The 17,339-nt window shown below is 38.9% G+C and overlaps 1 protein-coding gene across 2 annotated transcripts in view; it reads left to right on the top strand.

Annotated features, from left to right (window-relative positions):
- The window catches only part of iffo2b (intermediate filament family orphan 2b), a 30,828-nt gene that overhangs the window by 3,362 nt on the left and 10,127 nt on the right, over nucleotides 1–17,339 (top strand). For both annotated transcript variants that reach the window (XM_055659228.1, XM_055659229.1), the window contains exons 2-3: nucleotides 12,272–12,332; nucleotides 14,974–15,084. In XM_055659228.1, the coding sequence (XP_055515203.1) occupies nucleotides 12,272–12,332; nucleotides 14,974–15,084 (172 nt within the window). The remainder of the gene's footprint in view (nucleotides 1–12,271; nucleotides 12,333–14,973; nucleotides 15,085–17,339) is intronic.

The raw sequence follows: 17,339 nt of genomic DNA, 5'->3' as shown, positions 1-17,339 counted from the left end.
ACTTCAAATTCAGCCCTTCCAGACTCGTCTGGTGTTGATCACATTTTGACATCAACATCACTCATCCATTCTTGCTAAACTCTTTGATTCACTTGTACTTTAACATGTCTGACCATCCTTGACTTTAATACATTCGATAATAATGTCCCTGAGCTCTTAGAGAATGTCAAAGATTCACGACTCTTGGAGAAGAAAACATGTCTTTAATGGGTGACCCTGTAGTCTGAAACTCTGCCCCCTAATTCTTGGCATTTACACTGAGGGCAGTATTCTCTCATCATCCATCCAGTCAATCCCTTTCAACATTTTGCATATTTCAATAAGATCGCCTTTTATCCTTCAATAGTAGAATGGGTATTAGTTGAACTTGCCCAATTTTTTTTAAATCACAGTGTTACCTCTAGCTCAGCAATCAACCTGATGAACCATCTCTGCACCACCTCCAATACAAATGTATCCTTTCTTGGATAATTAAACTAAAACTGTGTGCAATACTCCAGGTGCTCTCCCATCAGCGCTTAGAAAGTTGCATCAAAACTTTTACCATGAAGAGCAATCCACAATAATAAGAAACTTCGCCTTTTCTAAATTCCCCAAAATTATTTTGCCTCCTTTTCCTCTGATGTCAGATACTCTATTTTCATGATACCGATTGAAGCGTTTACTTTCTATATTTGCTAATTTGATCATCCATTATCATCTCCCTCTTAATAATTATTTCAATCAAACTTTGCTGCTTTCAAAAAAAAATTCTAGCCAAATAAATATTATTTATTTATTCCGGTTTGACACCATCCTCAGAAGGTGCCTTTCTCTTAGAGCTTTGTTTTCCTTCACTGAAATGTACTTTTGCTGAGAATTTGAAATATCTTTTTAAATGTATGTCACCACTGATGAAACATTTTGTCATTTTGTCTATTTTCCTGATAGATACAAACTTTGCCTTATAGCACTGTAATTGCCTTTTATTTCAATTTAGGATACTAGTTGCAAACCTAATTTTCTTGAAATTCTTTGGTGCGATATTCATTCTTTTCTAGGAGATCGTTTATTATAAGATCATTAATTAATCCCCTGTCATTATATATTATCAGACAGAAAATAACCTGTTCCCTTTTGATTCACTAAGGAAGACACAAACAATCTGTCAGAAATACTAGGGGACCGAGGATCTAGTGGGAGGGAGGAACTGAAGGGAACCATCATTCATTGGGAAATGGTGTTAGGTAAACTGTTGGGACTGAAGCCAGATAAATCCCCAGAGCCTGATGGTCTGCATCCCAGAGTACTCAAGGAGGTGGCCCTAGAAATTGTGGATGCATTGGTGATCATTTTCCAATGTTCTCTTACGCTGGATCAGTTCCTGAGGACTGGAGGGTAGTCAATGTAACCTCACTTTTTAAGAAAGGAGGGAGAGAGAAAACGAGAAATTATAGACCAGTTAGCCTTACATCGGTGGTGGAGGAAGAGGATTGAGTCAATTGTTAAAGATGTTATAGCAGCGCATTTGGAAAGCAGTCACAGGGTTGGTCAAAGTCAGCATGGATTTATGAAGGGAAATCATGCTTAATCTGGAATTTTTTGAGGATGTTACAAGTAGAATGGATAAGGGAGAGCCAGTGGATGTGTATCTGGACTTTCAAAAAGCCTTTGACAAGGTCCCACACAAGAGATTAGTGTGCAAAATTAGAGCACATGGTATTGGGGGTAGGGTATTAACATGGATAGAGAACTGGTTGGCAGACAGGAAGCAAAGAGTAGGAATTAACGGGTCCGTTTCAGAGTGGCAGGCAGTGACTAGTGGGGTGCTACAAGGCTCAGTGCTGGGACCCCAGTTATTTACAATATATTAACGATTTAGACGTTAATTAAATGTGACATCTCCATGTTTGTGGATGACACAAAGCTGGGTGGCAGTGTGAGCAGCGATGAGGATGCTATGAGGCTGCAGGGTGGCTTGGATAGGTTGGGTGAGTGGGCAGATGCATGGGAGATGCAGTATAATGTAGATAAATGTGAGGTTGTCCACTTTGGTGGCAAGAACAGGAAGGCAGATTATTATCTGAATGGTAGACACAAAATGCTGGAGTAACTTAACGGGTCAGGCAGCATCTCTGGAGGGAAGGAATGAGTGAGGTTTCAGGGTCGAGACCCTTCTTCAGACTAATCTGATGGTGTCAGATTAGGAAAAGGGGAGGTGCAACGAGATCTGGGTGTGCTTGTACATCAGTCACTGAAAGTAAGCTTGCAGGTACAGCAGGCAGTGAAGAAAGCTAATTGGCCTTCATTGCGAAAGGATTTGAGTTTAGGAGCAAGGGGGTTTTGCAGTTGTACAGGGCCCTGGTGAGACCGCACCTGGAGTATTGTGTGCCATTTTGGTCTCTTAATTTGAGGACAGACATTATTGCTATTGAGGGAGTGCAGTGGTTCACCAGGTTAATTCCCTGGATGGTGGGATTGACATGTGAAAGAATGGCTCGACTGGGCTAGTGTTCACTGGTATTTAGAAGGATGAGAGGGGATCTTATAGAAACATATAAAATTCTTAAAGGATTGGACAGGCTAGATGCAGGAAAAATGTCCCCGATGTTGGGGGAGTCCAGAACCAAGGGTCACAGTTTAAGAATAAGGGTTAGGCCATTTAGGACTGAGATGAGGAAAAACTTCTTCACCCAGAGAGTTGTGAATCTGTGGAATTATCTGCCACGGAAGCTAGTGGAGGCCAATTCACTGGATGTTTTCAAGAGAGAATTCATTTTAGCTCTTAGGGCTAAAGGAATCGGGGGGATATGGGGGAAAAAGCCGGAATGGGGTAATGATTTTCGATCATCAGCCATGATCATATTGAATGGCGGTGCTGGCTCGCACGGCCGAATGGCATACTCCTGCACCTATTTTTCGTTGTTTCTATGATTCGGCAGTTTTAATGAGCCTTTTTATTTTTTCCCCTTACAATCTCAGTTCCCTCTATGCTCATTGGTATGGGAATAAAGTTACTCTTTTCTCTCTAAATAACAATCAATTATTTTTTGATTATCCATTTGTCACTATACTGCTCCAATGGGTCTTTAACTACTTATTCATGCCCACCTTTAACTCTATTCTGGTTAAAATTTTAAATCATACCCATCCTAATTAATGATTTGTGCCATTGAAACTCGGAACAGAATAAGATTAGAACTACCTGTTTTCACACTCTCTTCTCAATTACAAAAATAATCTGTCACATCTAACAATCAGGGAATCTTTTGTGTTCTTTGTCTTTGTCACAGGTTGCAATACTCTATCAACAAATTACAATATTTTTATATTGAAATTTATGTAACTGAAATGGAAACTCCCAGCATAGTTTTAACGGATACACCATTAAATCTCATTGAATAGCTCAAGGAATTCTATATGTCAATCAGAACCAGATGCTTGTAATTCTGGAATATAAATCTCAGCAATTGAGCTCTGTGCTCCCTTTACAGGTCCCTGTTGATCACTGTAGTCTCTGTGAAAGAGAGAAAGAGAGTTCCATATGATGTGGTGGAAGACATGAGGAAGACTAATTTATGTACTAGTGGCCCATTATACGATACACACAACTGTCAGTGTTGTTCTCAAAGATTTCTGAAAAATTGTCACTTTTCTCAACCTGCTGCAGTCTTCTGGGATGGGCACCTTTGGAGCATCATGACTTTTTCTCTGTAGTTACTTATTGGTGGATTTTTTTCTCAATACCTATGCAATATTTGACTGCATATTCTGAAACTATCTCTTCCACTATCAACAAATTCTGTGCACTTCATTTGGTAGGAGTTAAACCATATAAATCACAATCTTCAATCTCAGCTTCCCAAGTAATACTGATTTTCACCGTGTAGGTTGAATTTGTGTTGGTATTTGATGCATCAACAGAGGGCTCATAGATTTATGCATTACTGAAGGGGTGCAGTGTTCCTTTGTGGGATATCAGCATGATATCAATGTTTCTTAGAAATTATTTAGCATTTCATGTTAAATGGTTGAATTTGAATAGTTCTTGTCTATCTTCCCATAATTTAATATTTGATTAAAATATATGGTATGTTTTGCTTGATTTGTTTATTATTTAACAGGGTGTGCTTTAAATTGGTGTTACTCGCACAAATCATTTATGATTGTTTATAACTGAGAAAGAAGTGAAAGCTGGTACAGGTATATAAAGATTCAGAATCAAATTAAAGCTTATTTACATGGCCTTTTGGGAATAGCATTGAGGGGGGGAGACTGAAGGAATATTCATCAAAATGGAGCATCAGCAGGAAAATGGTCTGTTACAGCACCTGAAAGAAAACTGCAGTTCAGTGTCATGTCACAAAGACAATTTTGCTGAGGAGTATTCACTTGTGTATTTAAGTGTCCACAACTTTAATATCACACAATTGAGCATACAACCATCTAAGCCAAAGACAAAATGCTAACCTGCGGAGAAGCCGAGTGAGGCATCTTTGAAACCCAAATAAAATCTAAAGGGCCTGTCCCACTTACGCGACTTTTTCGACGACTGCCGGCGCCCGTCATAGGTCGCCGAAAATTTTCAACATGTTGAGAATTCAGTGGTGACCAGAAAGACGCTACGACTCTTTGGGTGACTACGAGATCACTCACGACCATACAGGCGACCCCCTGGCGCCATGTTTTCGGCGACCTATGACGGATGCCGGCAGTCGCCGAAAAAGTTGCGTGTGGAACAGGCCCTTAAGTATAAGGTCAAGAAGGAAAACACCAGCATACTATTAAACCAGGTGTAAAACTAGATTGGAAGGGAAAAAAGTTATCCCATTGATATTTTTTAGAATTGGTGTGATTTTGGAAATTCTCACATTCATTTACATTGCTACGGAAATCTGTATACACCTCTTTTAAAAAAAAAAAAAAATGTTTTAAATGGGCACATGAGCACAGCTATTGGCCTTCTTGTTAAGTTGACAGTTCTGCTAACTGTTGACCATAGATTGATATAAATTTAATACCTCAAGGCAAATTGTATTTAAAACTGCTACTCCATTTGTACTGGGAATTTCATTCAGCCAGCAAACAATGTGTATTAGACCAGCCCTCGAGTTATTTCAAAAAAGCTTTGCTCTTCTGTCCTACTAGTTTTTGTTTGGCAGTACAAATTACAAATGTCGAAGTTGTTGTGTTGGACCAAACTTCAACCTTTCAGTTAGTTATGCTGGAGATTCTTTTGAACTAAGAGGTTCATTACAAAGAAGTCCAGTTGTAATAGGGCTTTTCAGAACCAGAATAATGCAGTGGTGTTTTTTTTCTGACCCGAATACTAATGTAGTGTAATGTTCGGAAGTCTCTTTATTTAACACAGGATATTTTTGGTTTCCATGTTTACTGATCTTGTAGGTAAAGCCTGATTCCCAATATTTAAGCGGAGCGTATTTCCTTCGCCATAAAACATTGACTTGTAGTAAGATTGGGGAATGAATAGAGAAACATTCTAGCATTTTTTCAAGTTACTGTCTTTTCACTCTTTGGAATATTTTTATCCAAGTTTTTAATCTGACAATATCATTAACTAAAAGGAACAAGTAAATTACATAATACCTCAAACAAAACATGGCAGGCATTTAATTTTTAATCCCTTCAGATTCCCTGGTAATTTTTGTTTATATTTCTGGTATTCTCTATTGGTCTTGCGCTATTGGTGGATTGTGAATGCTTAGCTAATATATTTATTTACAAGCTTTGAAAGAATGAGATGTAACACCCTATCTTGATTTTAGATTTAACTCCAATGTACCCTACACTTTCATGAAATGCATACACGTGATTAATCGCGATTTGCATCTTGAATGATGCAAGGAAAGGCAAAAATTTGTTGGGCAATTATTAGTAAGAGTGGTGTAGGAAAGAACTGCAGCTGCTGATTTAAATCGAAGGTAGACACAACATGCTGGAGTAACTCAGCGGGGCAGGCAACATCTCTGGAGAGAAGGAATTGGTGATGTTTCGGGTCGAGACCCTTCTTCAGACTGAAGAAGGGTCTCAACCAGAAACGTCACCCATTCCTTCTCTCCAGAGATGCGTCCTGTCCCGCTGAATTACTCCAGCATTTTGTGCCTACCATTTATAAGAGTGGATTGTCTTTAGAAAAAAAATACTAGTTTCTCAGTTATAAATACAATGGATAAATTAGGTTGCATCCTTTTTGGATCACAAATTGGCTAGTAATATTTTTATAATTCAGCATGAAAGTTGCATTCAATTTAAGCTACTCAATTTTATTTCTGGTTTTATGCAGTTATCTAGAATTTTACCCACAATTGTGTTTCAGAACTTACCAGGATCATAAAGGAAAGTAACATTTTTACAGCTTGATCGTTATTATGCTCCAGTCAATGTGGCGATTGCAAGTTAGGGTCAATAGATTACAGAAAAACAATCAAATGTTATCAATTTTATCCTAAATGTAAAACATTGCAGGTTTTGTAAAAAAGAATGACCCGAGTAACCAGTGAATATTGCAGGGAGCTAAAATTATCCAGACGACTTTAGACTAAAGAATGTGGAAAGGAAAGTATATTAGGAAACAACTTAAAACTATTTAGGGGACCAAGAGCTTGTTCCTTTAAATATTACACAGCATGTTGCAGCACCTGACAGCATAGATCTCGCAGCTTTACGCTTATACAATAAGTCTGAAAAACAGAAATAAACTCAATGTTAAAAAATAAACTGCTGTAGGAACTCAATGGATCATACAGCATTTACAGAGGGAAATTACAGACAACGTTGTGGATCGGGACCCTTCAAGACTGTGTCAAACAGTTTGCTTTTTGCTCAAGATTCCACCTTCCACGGTCTCTTGTTTCTAATAACCTAATATTGTTAAATTACATTTATAATAATGCCTGTACGATCACAGCAATCTGCAATTCACACCCTTCAATTAGTCCAATGGATACTGGAATAATAGAAGCCTTTAAGATTGAAATTTCTGGATTTTTGTTCACCTGTGTATGCATCTGTTTTGATTGTATGCACCTCTACAAGATCACTCCCCAGCCTCCTGCACTGTGAAGGATAAAATCCCAGCCTGCCTAACCTTTCCCTATAGCTAAGGCCCTTGTGTCCTGGCAACATCCTCGTAAATCTTCTCTGTACCCTTTCCAGCTTAAAGGCATCTTTCCTACAGGAGGGTGACAAAAGCTGAACACGATTCTCCAAGTGTAGCCTCACCAATGTCTTAGAAATTGTAACTATCCGATGACTTGTGCAATTATAACATTACATCCTAACTTCTATATTCAATTTTCTGACTAATGAAGGTCAGTGTACCAAGAACCGCCTCACTGCCCTATTACTTTAATTACCCCCTCTATCTTTCGCCATTCTACGTTCAGAAACTGTGTACAGGTACTTTGAGATCATCTTCTCTACCACACTTCCCAGAGTCCTGCCATTCACGGTGATGATCCTGGCTTTATTTGACTACCCTAACCCCTTGCACTTCTCTGACTTAAACTCCGTTCGCTATTCCTCAGCCCATTTGCCCACCTGATCAAGATCCCTCTGCAATTGATAGCCACTAGTCACAGCCCCTCCCCCCCCCCCAGTCTGAAAAATAACCTTCTGCCAACACCTTCTGCATCCTATCAAGCCAATTCTATATCTAGTTTGCTAGCTCTCCCTTGATGCCATGTGACCTTGCCTTCCAGAGCTGCCTACCATCTGTAACCATGCTAAAAAGAGATATGTCTACAACCCTGTCCTCATTAACCTTTATGATTACTTCTTCAAAAAAGCTCGATTAAATTTGTGAAACATGATGTCCCTTGCATAAACTATGCGGACTGTCCCTTAACAACCCGTCTTTCCAAATGTATGCATATCTTTTTCCTCTGAATCATTTCCGATCACTTTTCAATCACTGATGATAGGCTTGGAAAGTGAGGAGGCAATTACTGTAATTCAATGTTAGTTGAGTTTTTTTAAATTCTGCTCCATTATTAATTCTGCAGGCAAGTTGTAACAAGCTTTATCCGAAGACATTGTAGTTGAAACACGTCAAATGTTGACTCCAAGAAGAGAATTTCTTCCATTTATTTTGATCATTGGGTGTACATCTTGACATAATTATATGGGTGTGACTGAAACCCAGTGTGAGTAATGTATCTTAGAAACACAGAAAATAGGCCCTTTGAGCATGCACCACCATTCAATATGATCATGGCTGATCATCCAACTCGGTATCCTGTACCTGCTTTCTCTCCATAACCCCTGATCCCTTTAGCCACAAGGGCCACATCTAACTTCCTCTTAAATATAGCCAATGAACTGGCCTCAACTACATTCTGTGGCAGAGAATTCCAGAGATTCACCACTCTGTGTAAAAAAGTTTTTCTCATCTCAGTCCTAAAAGATTTCCCCTTTATCCTTAAACTGTGACCCCTTGTTCTCGACTTCCCCAACATCGGGAACAATCTTCCTGCATCTCGCCTGTCCAACCCCTTAAGAATTTTGTATGTTTCTATAAGATCCCCCCTCAATCTTCTAAATTCTAGCGAGTACAAACCGAGTCTATCCAGTCTTTCTTCATATGAAAGTCCTGACATCCCAGGAATCAGTCTGGTGAACCTTCTCTACTCCCTCTATGGCAAGAATGTCCTTCCTCAGATTAGGAGACCAAAACTGTATGCAATACTCCAGGTGTGGTCTCACCAAGACCCTGTACAACTGCAGTAGAACCTCCCTGCTCCTATACTCAATCCTTTTGCTATGAATGCTTACATACCATTCGCTTTCTTCACTGCCTACTGCACCTGCATGCCTACTTTCAATACCATGACACCCAGGACTCGTTGCATCTCCCCTTTTCCTAATTGGCCACCATCTTTGATGGTGAACTTCTCTCGAGACAAATTCCACTCTTTTAAATCTGCAAAATGTAATAACACCCGGTGGGGCAAGGGAGAGCTGTCCGAGGAAAGAATATAAATACTTTATCATCCTGATTGGGCTTTAAAAAAAGGCCTTACCTTTTCATTGTGCAAATTAACTTCTTTGTTGTTTACTGTAGGATATTTAATCTCTAGCTGATTTGACTACTACTGGTTGTATGAAATGGTACTTGCAGCATCGAAGAAGATTATTGTTATAAAGTTAACCAGAAAATTATAAGTATCTCAAGATAAATGGCCCTATGTTGTGCAGTTCTATTTCTGCTGTTTCCCTCCATAGCACGTTTTGGCGTTTGGTTGGGGTAAGCAGAGTCCCTTTGAAGTCATTCAAGGGACTCAGCACTTCAACTCCCCCTCCCACTCCGTCTCCGACCTCTCTGTCCTGGGTCTCCTCCATGGCCACAGCGAGCAGCACCAGAAATTGGAGGAACAGCACCTCATATTCCGTTTGGGGAGTCTGCACCCCGGGGGCATGAACATCGAATTCTCCCAATTTTGTTAGTCCTTGCTGTCTCCTCCCCTTCCTCAGCCCCCCTGCTGTCTCCTCCCATCCCCCAGCCTTCGGGCTACTCCTCCTTTTCCCTTTCTTGTCCCCACCCACCCCCGCCCCCGATCAGTCTGAAGAAGGGTTTCGGCCCGAAACGTTGCCTATTTCCTTCGCTCCATAGATGCTGCTGCACCCGCTGAGTTTCTCCAGCTTTTTTGTATAACCTCCCTTTGAAGTCAAATTGATTTCAAAATAATAACCCTTCAAGTTAATATTTAAACCTAATCAATCCTTTTGATGAATATCTCAGACTGAACGAAGTGTGGAAATAGCTAGGGGGCAATAAAAGACAATGGCAATCTGTAGCTAATCTCTCAAATTGCAATTATACGTAGAAAGAACTATACAAAGGATCCATTTGGATATACCAAGGAAAAAGTATTAATGTTTATCAGCTAACGTTAGCTATTATTAATAGCTAACGTTTATTAGCTATTTGCGTCTCAAAACTTTTGTATCCATTGATTATATATCTGAACTGGAGTGTTGTCTCTCGAATAGGAGGTTATTGCTCCAAATAAAACAGATCAAGATAAAGATTAATAAATGCAAACATTCTAAACTAGGGTGGAATGGTGGCGCAGCAGTAGAGTTGCTGCCTCGCAGCGCCAGAGATCCGGGTTTGAACCTGACTGAGTGCTTGTCTGTACGGGGTTTGTACGTTCTCACCGTAACCTGCGTGGGTTTTCTCCGAGATCTTCGGTTTCCTCCACTCCACTCCAAAGATATACACGTTTGTAGGTTAATTGGTTAAATGTAAATTTTCCCTATTGTGTGTAGGATAGCATTAATGTGCGGGGATTGCTGGACGGTCGAAGGGCGTGTTTCCGAGCAATATAAAGTAAACTAAACTTTGTGTATTTGTACTGGTTAGAAGCATTTTTATATAATCATGTGGAACTTGAAACTGTAAAATAGTTTTTTTCTTCAAAAGGTCTTGACCAGTTTCTACAAGCAAGTAGACTCGACAGATAATGTGTTTGGAGATAGACCAGGGTAATCCTTTGAGAGTTGGCTAGACAGTCCAGAGAGACCAATGAACTAATGTGTGAAAATTGTTGTTATGTTATAGTTATTTTGGGAATACGTAGCATCTTCAATTAACTGACTTGGCCATACCACTTTGATCCAAAGACCAGGCCTGCCATCATTTTTTAAAGCATCTGTCAATTATCCTGTTGCACTGAGTATTCAATTTTGTTTTGAAAGTTGTGATTGAATCTGTTTGCTGCTCGCCACACAGCAAATTCCAGATCCCCGTTCAATATTTCTCTCAAACTGTTACTTTTAAAGCCAGTCATAAATTTTTAACACCTGTGGTGGTTAATCTGTGAATTATATTACCACAGACTGTTGTGGAGGCCAAGTCAATGGATATTTTTAAGGCGGAGATGGATTGATTCTTGATTAGTAAGGGTGTCGGGTTATGGGGAGAAGGCAGGTTGAGAGGGAAAGATAGATCAGCCATGATTGAATGGCGGTGTGGACTTGATGGGCTAAATGGCCTAATTCTGCTCCTATAATTTATTAATTTATGAACCTCCAATAAATCACCTTTTCCAAGAAGAAGAATCCCTGCCTCTATAATCTTGCATATAATAAAATGTTTAATCTTTTGCATCATTATTGTAAATCTACTCTGCATACACTGTAATCATTGGCACTCTTTCAAAAGTATATTAGACCTATAATCTCTGGTTTGGAAGAACAGGAATGCCACACAGTAGGCATAATAAAATGAGATTAGATGTATTTTTAGTTCAGAATAAAATTCAACCCATTGAAGCACACAAAATTCTGAAGAGCCTTAGTTGGTGTTTTGATGTCTCTCACGCCTACCCTTGCTGGGTTAGATAGAACTCACGCAGCTAGCATGTGTGAATCGCCCCATGCTGATGTATATCTCACTCTAGCTCAGATGCTATCTCTGTCTTGATTCTCTAACCTCTCAAATGATCTGTGTTATGGGAATCTGATCTGTCTCCCTCATACCATTTCTTCAGCCATACAGTTTATTAACCAACTTTAATTTTCAATTCCTTACTCACTTGACAGCATTTGCTGCTGGTATTTGTGACCAGCAGTGGTTCAGAGCTTATACCTTTGAGGAAATGTTCTTTAGTTTTCGACCTCAACCCTAAAACCATAAAGCCATGTAAGGGCATATTTATTTTGTCATTTGTTCCTTTATGGCTAATGACTTCTGGCTGACCCATCCACTGCAGAATATCCCGCACCTGTTCTACAATATTGTGTACTGTGCCACCAGTGAAGCAATGCAATGACAGATGCTTGTTAACAGTTGCAATATTACTTGGTATTGGCACTGCTTTAATGATTGAAATGATCTGATCGAAGTTTGGCTGCTTTTTTTTCCTATTAATTCCTTTATTTGGCTACGTGATATGTTGGATTGCAGAGAAAAGCATAGTTGGGTTGCAGAGAAATGCATCAAGATGAATTATTGACGGTGTTGATTTTGACAAACTGCTGCTCAAAAACTATACATGCATTAGGTCTTGTAATGTTTGAGGAAGCCTAAGCGACAGAGGTTTTATTTGATATGTTTTTAATGATGGGAAGCGCTGGGGGATTACAGTGTCCAGCAGATAATTTATAGTATGTTCAATAGTGGAACAAGACCCTATAGTTATTTTATTTTACCCTGAATGAACACTTATTATTCACTAAACGAGTGTAATTATGAAGCATTGTAAGATGTTGATCCAATAATTATTTTAATATGATCTCTGTAATAACTATACTTGTATTCTTCCTTCAGATGGGAACAAGAACTCAACCTTAGGCAGCATCTGCAGGAGATTGTAGCTGCTCTACAGGTGGTAAGTTATGAGTAAAAATATAAATGTTGCTTGGGATATGCAAAGTCATCTGAGCAAGTTAATATGTACATGTATTCTGGATTGGTTTACTGGGATTGGGGTATATATAACACATAAAAATGAGATTAAAAATAAAATTCCACTTATATTAAATGCAAAATCTGATTTGTTTAGTAAGCAACGAAATTAAGAGTGGAATTCAATTTCACCTGAAGATTTAGGAAAGAACTACAGATTCTGGTTTAAATCAAAGGTAGACACAAAATGCTGTAGTAACTCAGCAGGACAGGCAGAGTCTCTGGAGGGAAGGAATGGGTGACGTTTCGGCTCGAGACTCTTCTTCAGACTGATGATCATACAGTATGGGGTATTTGGACAAATTGATGGATGCCAAATTTATTCTCGTCTTATCCAATCCTCATCCATTTAATCAGCATTTTTTATACTTAAGATAGACACAAAATGCTGGAGTAACTTGGGTCTGAAGAAGGGTCTCCACCCAAAACGTCACCTATTCCTTCTGTCCCGCTGAGTTACTTCGGCATTTTGTATCTATCTTCGATGTAAACCAGCATCTGCAATCCTTTCCTACACATTTTTTATACTTTCCCTTATTTGGATCCCATTCAATAACTCCAGTTTATTTGGGCTTTACTGTTTTGGTAGCAGAATTGTTCAGGTAATAGCTTTTGATTTCCCTTTTGCACTTATTCTTGACTGTCTAGCATTTCCAGCTTCTTGCACTGGTCTCTCCTATAAGTGGGAACATTTCCGTCTTTACTCTTTGTGCTGAATAGTTTCAAATGGACGTGGAATGATAGAATTGGCATGGCCTTCAATTGTTAATATTTAAATTGTGCAATTTAATAGTTATAGGACTATTCAAATGCAGAAATGTCTGACTGCTTTGCTAAATGAGAATGTCGACTATGAAGTGACTCTAAAGAGGTTACAAAGGAATAAAAAATGATTGAGTAATTTGGAAGGAATTAGCAAGTGCATATTATATGGGAAAATGTAAAATTATCCACTTAGATAAGAAAACAAACAGAATATTCTTTAATCTGACGGAAGCAAATGTGTAGGAATGAACTGCAAATGCTGTTTTAAACTGAAGATAGACATAAAAAGCTGGAGTAACTCAGCAGGTCAGACAGCATTGCCAGAGAAAAGGTGATGTTATGAGTTGAGATGGGCCGTCTGAAGAAGGGTCTCGACCTGAAACGTCACCTATTCTTTTTCTCCAGAGACGCTGTCTGACTCGCTGAGTTACCCCAGCTTTTTTTCTCTATGTTCAGATAGAAGCAAATGTTTAATAAATGTATGAGTTTTCACAGGCCTTTTGCAGTGGAGAATTCCAGTTTCCTTGGCCCACCGAGTCCACACCGATCATTGATCACACTAGTTCAATGTTATCTCATTTTCTCATCCACTCCCGTCACATTAAAGGCAATTTTACAGAGGCCAATTAACCTACAAACCGGCACATCTTTGGGATGTGATTGGAAACCGGTGGAAATCCATGCAGTAACAGAGAACGTGCAAACTCCAAACAGGCGCACCCAGGGACAGGATCAAACCTGGGTCTGGGGTGCTGTGAGGCAGTGGCTTGACCAGCTGCATCACTGCCATCTCACCCAAACAAAAAGTGGAAGTAAAGCTTGTAAATGCCTAGAACTTTGAGAAGGGTTTAGGTTTCTGGACTCTTTCTTCAATAATTGAACTTCCTTGTAGCTGGTTACACATCAACTCCATCCTTTTGGCATAGTTCCATATCGTTTGAAATCTTTTTCCAATGAATTCACGTGTCCCACTATTCTCAGAGATTGTGCAGAAATCTGATTCTTCAGCAAATAGCTGCAGTTTTGATATCTACCACCCCCCTCCACCAAAACCAACCTGTCCTGCTGCAGAGGTTGCCGTGGCCCTGCTGCTGACGTATTGTCTGTGGAGGCAGGCTACTGGAGACAGTTGGCAGTCGGACTGGAGACTGCAGAACGAATACTGCAATTTTCATATGTACTTGAGTTTTTGTTCATGTCTGAACATGTATATTTTTATTATTTGTATTAACATTATATATTTGATCTTCATGACTGACTTTATTCAGTATCTTTTCCATTGTATTTTTTTCATTTCATGTTCAAAATGTTTTTTTTGCATTTAAATGCATCAACTCATTGTCCTTTCTGTTAATACAAACATGTGCACTGTCTCCTCACTGTTGTCTATTTGGAATTTGCATGCTCTCCTTACTGTTGTATGAACATTTTAATACATAGCTATTCATTTTCTGCCTCTGTAATATTCTGGGGTGGATATGAAATTTAATTCCATGGGAATGTTTTTGAACTAATCAGAATCACTTTTTTTTAACCTGATCGTCACTATACTATAGCAAGTCTAAAGCAAGTCATTGTGATTTCCAATCTAATGATTTTCACTGTGCAGGAAAGATTTGGTGATGTTGGATTGACTAAAGTTTATCAGCAACTTGATGGTGATGTACTGCTATGTCAAATGTCGTGACTGCTATATCACAACTAGAACTGTACCCTCATTTTTGAAGCCATTTCTTATTTTTTCTGTGAATGATAATTTGGGCTTGCAGCTGAGAATGCAGATGTCTTTTTAATTTCAGGATTCACAAGAAGCTGAAGCCATTCAAAAGGAACTCAATGAGAAAGTGGAAAAATTGAAATCTGAGCTGGTAGTATTTAAGAGCCTGATGAGTGATGTTAGTAGTTTGAAGGTGAGCAAATAGTCGTTGATGTTGAGGACATAAATTATGTGGTATGATTGTTTTTAATATAACACTAAATTTGAATTCATACAGTGAATAAGTGAAGTTTTGTCTTGTCAAATTCACCTAGGTGAACCCTGAAATCAATGTCAATCCCTGATGCATTTCTAACCCTGCACTCCCTGTTCTCAAAACAATTAATTTCTTAAAACCTCTAGCTCTCCCTGCTATGTCGATTATCACTTTCTTGCAGCTACCTGCGCTCCCTACGCTTGTAGAACAGCTTCCTAGCCCTAACTACCCCTTCCCCCAGTGTCTGTTCTTTTCATTTTACAGTTATTCCTCCATTTCTCATCACTCCCCTCCCCCCTCTTCAACCAAAGCACCTCTTACATCCATGATAAAGTCTTGATTAATTTCATCTTCAACCCTACCCGCTTCCTATTCCTGCTTTCAGGCTGCTGACATTGTCACTTGTTCCTTGGCGTATGCATATGATATATTATCAGAGCAAACCATTTAACCACTCAAGGTTGCTGCAATATTCAATAAGATTATAACTGATCTGTGACCTAACTGCATATACTTGCTTTTCCTCTGCATCTCTTAATAAGTTCAATTAACAGAAATCTTTCAGTGTCAGATCATAAATTAACTAAGCATCTGCTGCTATCTGTGGAATAGTATTCAAAACTACTGCTTCTGTGGAAAGTTTCCTTAATGTCTAATAGGCATGGGCTTGGGAAAATGAATGCTTTTTGTTGAGGAGATTTGTGTCCGTGGTTATTTTACACTCCAGCCTCTTCTCATCTCGCATCTGAATTTACATCTCCTTCATGCAGATACCTAGCTTCTCCACATCCTGTTTTCTTACTCTCCTGAAAATAACTTGCTTATGAATTCTTTTTGATTTATTGATGATCTTAGATTTATAGAATCATTGAGGGCAGCTATTTAGCCCATGGCATTATAGCTGATTCTAAAAAGAGAACCATCCAATCTAATCCCATCTTCTGGTCCTCGATCGTTAGCTTTGCAAGTCAGTTTTTCAAGTATTTTCAACTATTGGTCAAACATGATGAGGATATCTGCCACTAGCACTCATTTAGGCAGTGAATTCCAAACTTCTCCCTTGTGTGTGTGTATTAATTTAGCAATTCTCTTTATTCCTTTAGCAATTCTCTCAATCACTTTAAATATCCTGCTAAGAGAAATAAATCCTTTCTATTTACACCATCTTAACCCCTCATTTTTATGCACCTCAGTGCATTCAGTGCCTTCCATAATGTTTGAGACAAAGAACCATCATTTATTTATTTGCCTCTGTACTCCACAATTTGAGATTTGTAACAGAAAAAATCACATGTGGTTAAAGTGCACATTGTCAGATTTTAATAAAGGCCGTTTTTATATAGTTTGTTCCATCTATAATTTCTCACTTGTTGACCTTAATGACAAAATGGATATCATCCTGCTCTTTTATTCAAATTATTCAATAAGGATGTCACCATCTCCTCCACTTCGCAGGCCTTTTTGGTTCTTTAATAGGCCCTTGTTTGTTATCCCCTTGCTCTTTGTGCTGATGAAGTAGCTTTAGATTTTCTTTGATTTTGCTTGACTTTTCTTTTTTGGCTTTCTTAATTTCACTCTTATACTGTGTGCTCTCCAATAATTTCTTTATTACGCTCTCTGTGTCTGTTATCTGCTTTCCTTTTTTGTTATCCCTGCACCTTGTCATGACGATTTGATAGTTCTACCCTTTTGCCTTGTGAGAATATTTACCCAGAACCCCTTTAAAATCATTGAACATCTCTCATGGCTGTGAAACCGATGGATAGCTGATGTAACCCCACTTTTTGAGAAAGGAGGGAGAGAGATATCAGGGAATTATAAACCATAGAAGAAGCTTGAGTTGATTATTAAAGATGTAATAGCAGCGTATTTGGAAAGCAGTGTCAGGATCAGTCAACGTCAGCATGGATTTATGAAGGGGAAATCATGCTTGACTAATCTTATGGAATTTTTTGAGGTTGTAACAAGCAGAATGGACAAGGGAGAGCCAGTGGATGTGGTGTATCTGGATTTTCAAAAAGCCTTTGACATAGTCCACATAGAGATTAGTGTGCAAAATTAGAGCACATGGTATTGGGGTTAGGGTATTGACATGGATAGAGAACTGGTTGGTAGGCAAGTTATTAACATGCAATTTGTATGTATCTCCACTATCCTTTCATTCGTCACAAAGTAATTGTAAATTTCTTTGA

Source organism: Leucoraja erinacea, chromosome 30, assembly GCF_028641065.1.
Source record: "Leucoraja erinacea ecotype New England chromosome 30, Leri_hhj_1, whole genome shotgun sequence".
In the NCBI taxonomy this organism is placed as follows: domain Eukaryota; kingdom Metazoa; phylum Chordata; class Chondrichthyes; order Rajiformes; family Rajidae; genus Leucoraja; species Leucoraja erinaceus.
This window is presented reverse-complemented; position numbering and strand designations above follow the sequence as displayed.